Source organism: Trachymyrmex septentrionalis, unplaced genomic scaffold, assembly GCF_001594115.1.
Source record: "Trachymyrmex septentrionalis isolate Tsep2-gDNA-1 unplaced genomic scaffold, Tsep1.0 scaffold9, whole genome shotgun sequence".
Taxonomy (NCBI): Eukaryota; Metazoa; Arthropoda; class Insecta; order Hymenoptera; family Formicidae; genus Trachymyrmex; species Trachymyrmex septentrionalis.
The window spans coordinates 725,597-730,951 of record NW_017306091.1 but is presented as its reverse complement, the minus strand read 5'-3'; the positions used below and the strand labels follow the sequence as shown (position 1 = coordinate 730,951).

General features: G+C 31.1%; 1 protein-coding gene across 2 annotated transcripts; it reads left to right on the top strand.

Moving 5' to 3' along the window:
• Positions 1-266: 266 nt before the first annotated feature.
• Positions 267-2,732, top strand: LOC108755738 (ras-related protein Rab-39B). Of its 2 annotated transcripts, none has more exons than XM_018498945.1 (3): positions 267-861; positions 1,889-1,998; positions 2,132-2,732. In XM_018498945.1, exons 1-3 carry the CDS (start codon positions 754-756, stop codon positions 2,568-2,570), a joined length of 657 nt encoding a protein of 218 aa, XP_018354447.1. In that variant the 5' UTR covers positions 267-753; the 3' UTR covers positions 2,571-2,732. The 2 variants fall into 2 exon arrangements, with proteins under 2 accessions (XP_018354447.1, XP_018354448.1); XM_018498946.1 differs by lacking the exon at positions 267-861 and adding an exon at positions 883-1,014.
• The last annotated feature ends 2,623 nt before the right edge of the window (positions 2,733-5,355 follow it).

Genomic DNA, 5,355 nt, shown 5'->3' with positions numbered 1-5,355 from the left:
ACTAAGTAATAAAATACTTCTTATAGATTTTTTAAATCGTAACGTAAATCAATAATAATTAAAAATTCGATGAAAGAAATAGAAAAAATAAAAAAAGACTGGCTTTCCTTTTAACGGTGAAAAAAAAAAGAAAAAAGAGATGAACAGTGCGAGAATAACCTTTTTTTCAAACACGTCGCACACGCCTTCGCGATAACAGGAATCAATTACACTTTCCTGCACTTTCCCTTGGAACTCGCGAAACTCGCAGACTTCAGTAGAATAAAGAGGGATAGCGGGAGGAGAGTCAACAAAGTGTAAACAGCGCGAGTGGACTTTTGAACGAATGTATCATCGCAATCGTGTCACGCATGTTCGCCGTCTCGGCGCCGCGGCGCCGCGCCGACGGAGATTTGTGCGCAGTAGCAAAGCACGCGTGCGGTCGAGTAGAGTGAGTAGTGAAGTAGCTAGTCTTGCGAGACGAACAGAGACGAAATTGAGGTAGCTTCGGCTCGGGTTACTCGGATATCAGCAGCGCGCACGGTGGTCACCTGGTCGCTCGCATCGGATGCTCCGAGTTCCAATGATTGATACTACGATCAGCTGTGTGCTACTCCATGCTACTCTGTGCGCGCTCACGACAAGGCACACCGTGGCGAGGGATGTGCGAGGTTTGCTGAGGGACGACGCGACTCGCTGCTGATTCCGCGCGCGCGGCGGATTATCGACGTGCGTGAGAGTGGCGTTTATTTATTTGGTACCAGCACCGCCAAGATGGTAGAGCCTATTTTCGATTACCAGTTTCGGCTGATACTGATCGGCGATAGCACGGTTGGAAAAAGCTCTCTTCTCAAGTATTTCACCGACGGCAAGTTCGCGGAGGTACATACGCAGCTACACCATCCTCGGGAAAGGGATGCCTTGCGCGAATAACACGCTGACAATTGTTTGCCTATGCAATATCCCTCTATTTATACTTTGTACCACAAACGTCATTATGCACGAACATCGCAATTTGACGCGACGCACAAGCGAGTAAATGTCCGATTTTAAAGTCTATTTAGATTTCTCTTTGAGCGATCTCGCTGAGCCGTTCTTTTGAATATCACCTTGAGAAACGTTTGACGATTTAATTAGGTTAGGCGAGTTTCCCACGTCGCGTAATTCCGACACATCAAGATATAAATTTAGCGACCTACGTAACTCTCTTTGTCTTCTAATTTTTAGAATTGGATAGATAAGAGCGACTCTGATCAAACTCCAATTAACTTATTGGATAATAATACTTGTATTATTTTTATTAATGTGAATAGATATTAACTTTTTGTCACTTGACACATGGGAAGAATGTGAGATCAAGGGCAACAAATGATATGTATATAGTTAGAAATCTTGCTGCGAGAATTCTGTTGGTTGAATTAGTTATTCATTAAGTAATTGGAGTTTGGTCGAAATCACTCTAACCACTATTATTTTTTATGTATATTATTTAAGTAGCTATTGTATTCTGCTACATTAAAATAATTTCCTTAACTTGAGCAAATCAATACTTTGCAATGGCAATAGATTTGTTTTTTGTACCTGTACTATATTATAATTAAAATGAGTCACATCATTAAATGTTAGAGAAAAAGAAAGATGAAAAGCACAAAAAAATTAACTGTGAAGAACAATCTATTGCAATAAAATATATAAAATATATATAATTAATATAAAATTGATATAATAAAATATAAAAGTCAATGTCTTAAGATTGATATGAGATTAAAAAGTTTTATCTGTATGGAAAAAATAGATGATTAACAGAATAATTATCATTTATATATGCTTTGATCTTCGTTTTTTCAATTAAAAAGGTACCATAAAAAAAAAGATTTCCTTGTTTTTAATACAATTTATACAATTTCAGCTTTCGGATCCAACCGTCGGCGTGGATTTTTTTGCACGCTTAATAGAAGTCAAAGATGGTACAAGGATAAAGTTACAATTATGGGATACAGCTGGCCAAGAGAGATTTAGGTATCTATATCGACATACATATTTAAAAATGTATTTTTAATTATTCACTGAGTGTTCTTGCATTATTGATTTTTCTTTTGCTGATTCTTACGAGATAAGCTCTATTATATAGAGTTTTCTTTTTTGTTTACAGGTCAATTACAAAATCTTACTACAGAAACTCTGTAGGAGCACTCCTTGTGTATGACGTTTGTAATAGAGCAAGTTTTGAGCACATTCCCCAATGGATGATGGAAGCTCGCAGACATATCGAGCCCCATCGCCCAGTTTTTGCTCTAGTAGGCTGTAAACTGGATTTAGTAACTAATGGTGGTAGACGAGAAGTATCCAAGGAAGAAGCCAGAGCGTTTGCTGACGAGCACGGTGTACATCATATTGAGACCAGTGCTAAAACTGGTATAAATGTTGAAGAAGCTTTTCGAACGGTTACGCAAGAAGTTTACAATAGGATACAAACTGGCGAATACAAGGTAGAAGATGGTTGGGACGGCATTAAAACTGGATTTGCTAGGCCTGGTGGGTTAGATTTTAATCTAGTCGAGGCGGAGCCCGCGAAGAGCTCGTGTTGTTAGGTTACTAACTTTGATTTAGTTTTAGAATGTCAAAAAAATTTAAGAATGCAGATGGAATAGTTATTTCAATAGAATATATTAAATATATAATTTAATTAATTAATGCGCATATACAAGCATATTGTAATATATAATTATACTCGCTTATGTATTACATGTTATTTGGGCTATAAAGTTATTTATTACTTTGATATAGATTGTTGTATATTGTATACGCAATCTTTTTTTATTTGTATGACAAATAACTTCCTACTGCATTCTTTTACGGAAAAGACTAACAATTTATTGAAAATTATGGTTGCATCTGGACTAGATTTTTGTATATAGCTTGTCAGAAGACTAATAAAATTCATATAATTTCGTAGAGTGGTAATTATATATTTATAGAGAGAGAATTAACAGACTTATTTTCTCAAAATATAAATATTCTAAAAAAATATTAATTCTCTATAGACTATGAATTGAGAAAAAAAATTGTATGCATTTCATCACTGAATATGCGCGTATCTTGCCCCTTGTTTGCAAATATTGTGCCAAGTTTATATCCTAGTTAAGTATCTTAAAGTAATAGTAATTGGAGTAGCCTTTTTTTTCTCTAATTTGAAAGTACTACTCTAAAAAAATATATATTACTGCAAAAATATGAAACATCGACAAATTTAGGATCATGCATATTGCATAATAATAAATTTTAGCAAAATCTAAAATAATGTGTATAAATTACATTATTACCTATATAAGCAACTCTATGTTTTGTTAGTGATACACACAGAAGCATTTGTGAATTACAAATAATTTCCAATTTGCCAAAACAATCATATCTAATATTACCTTATGGGCACATTGAATTTCGACATTTACAGAATTCTCGTCAACTACTCTGTAAATACTATGAACTTTGTTAGTCATCTGATATATTAATAATATAACATCGCAACATATATATATATATATAAGCGTTGAATTAGGATTGTTTATAACTAAATTAGGATTGTTTTTAAATATTCAAAAACGAGATATATGCAACACTGTATGAAACATTTTTATCCATAAGACACATTCACAATCGGGATTTATTTCGTTCAATTAATCTCAATAATATTGTTCAATAAACAATGACGGCTGTGCAGCTCTGTTGAATTTATTTTTTCTGTGAGATAATAAAAATTTATTTCTACATGACAAGTATAAAATTTATTTACAATACAAAGCATTATCTTTTATGTGAAGTAGGATTGGTACAACTGTTAGAAGATACAACTATTAGAAGATAAAATATGTACAAAATAATAAGAAACACATTTTCTACCACTTCTTCACAGTTTGATGAACTGTTATTATCAGGGCTTATGAAAATATTGATTACATTTGTAACTTATGTTGCTTTGTTGATGTTAGTGTAGTATTGTAAAATTTCGCTTGCTCTTCATGTATTGTATAAACAATTTAAATATAACCAAAGTATAGAATAACATACAATATACACATGTGTATATAATATAAATTATATATTTTAGATTTTTTAGAACACATGCGCGAGATGGGATTTTTTACAAATGATATGCTATTTTGAATATATTTTATTTTATCTGGAATATTTTATACTCTATAAGGTTCATAAATATGAAATAATTTTCGAACTTTCACAGTACAATTTATACAAAAATCAGTAAATGTATAATTTATATTTAATTCAGAAATTTTATATATACATAGAAATATATCATTAGATTTAATGTTAATATATACACAATATATAATATTTTAGGTAAATTTTCATAATCTGTAAGTAGTAAGAAATGAAATTACACATCTTTCTTTATTACGTTTTATACTCATCAGCTGTGGTATAATGAACAAAAATTTATAGATGATTTTATAAGTACAATAAAATGACGAAAAAGCTTGCGACATTTTTAATAAAATCGTTAATACAATCGCATAAAAATACTAAAATTTGTTTCTTTTTTATATACTAGATAGCAATTATCCCTCGTTTAAATATAAAGAGAATAACAATTATGACAATTCTTCTAAGAAAAATCATGTCTATATTTTATATATAACAATATCAATAGAAATTTACTAAACTTTCTAAAAAACGAAAATTAAAACTTTTTCTCTTTTTTTATATATTATTTTTTTTATTACATTTTAAAAACTTATATTTTAAATTTACTTTTCTTGAATTATTATGTAATTAAACATATAACGCAAGAATATCTGAAAAAGATTTATTTACATGTTGTACATTTCTTATAAATATAACAGAACCACAAGCAACAGTGAGTTTTATATATATGTATATATATGTATGCAATTTTTATATTTTAACATAATGGAAAGTTTTTGCAGTGCTGCATTTTTCAAGTACAGTAAACGCTAAAGTTGCCCGTTCGTTGCAAAGATATGAGTTGCCATATGGCAAGTGACAGTATCTTTTTATATTTTAGACTCATATTATCATTGAATGTATGGGCGATTTAACATTTAAACGATCTTACTGTCTCTCTCTATCACACTATAAAAAAATCTTTAAGAGCAAAATGACCAACATTGAGGTACTATATGCAAAGAAATATATTTTACATGAGTCAAGTAAATATATATATTTTTCTCTTATTGAACTCTTTAAAGATTGTATTGCATTATACATATATATATCATTAGGAGTTCGAAATATATTAAAGATGCAAAACTTCTCATGTTTGAAGTGAAGTGAAAACGGGATATAGCATGTATGTATATTATAAACTATTCTTTCTCTCCCCCCCCCCTCTCTCTC

Bases quoted from the DNA above. Each gene is read 5' to 3' on its own strand.
- LOC108755738 (XM_018498945.1), top strand. From the start codon at position 754: ATGGTAGAGCCTATTTTCGATTACCAGTTTCGGCTGATACTGATCGGC. The intron at 862-1,888 runs GTACATACGCAG...ATACAATTTCAG, and splicing joins CCGACGGCAAGTTCGCGGAG to CTTTCGGATCCAACCGTCGG. The intron at 1,999-2,131 runs GTATCTATATCG...TTTTGTTTACAG, and splicing joins GCTGGCCAAGAGAGATTTAG to GTCAATTACAAAATCTTACT.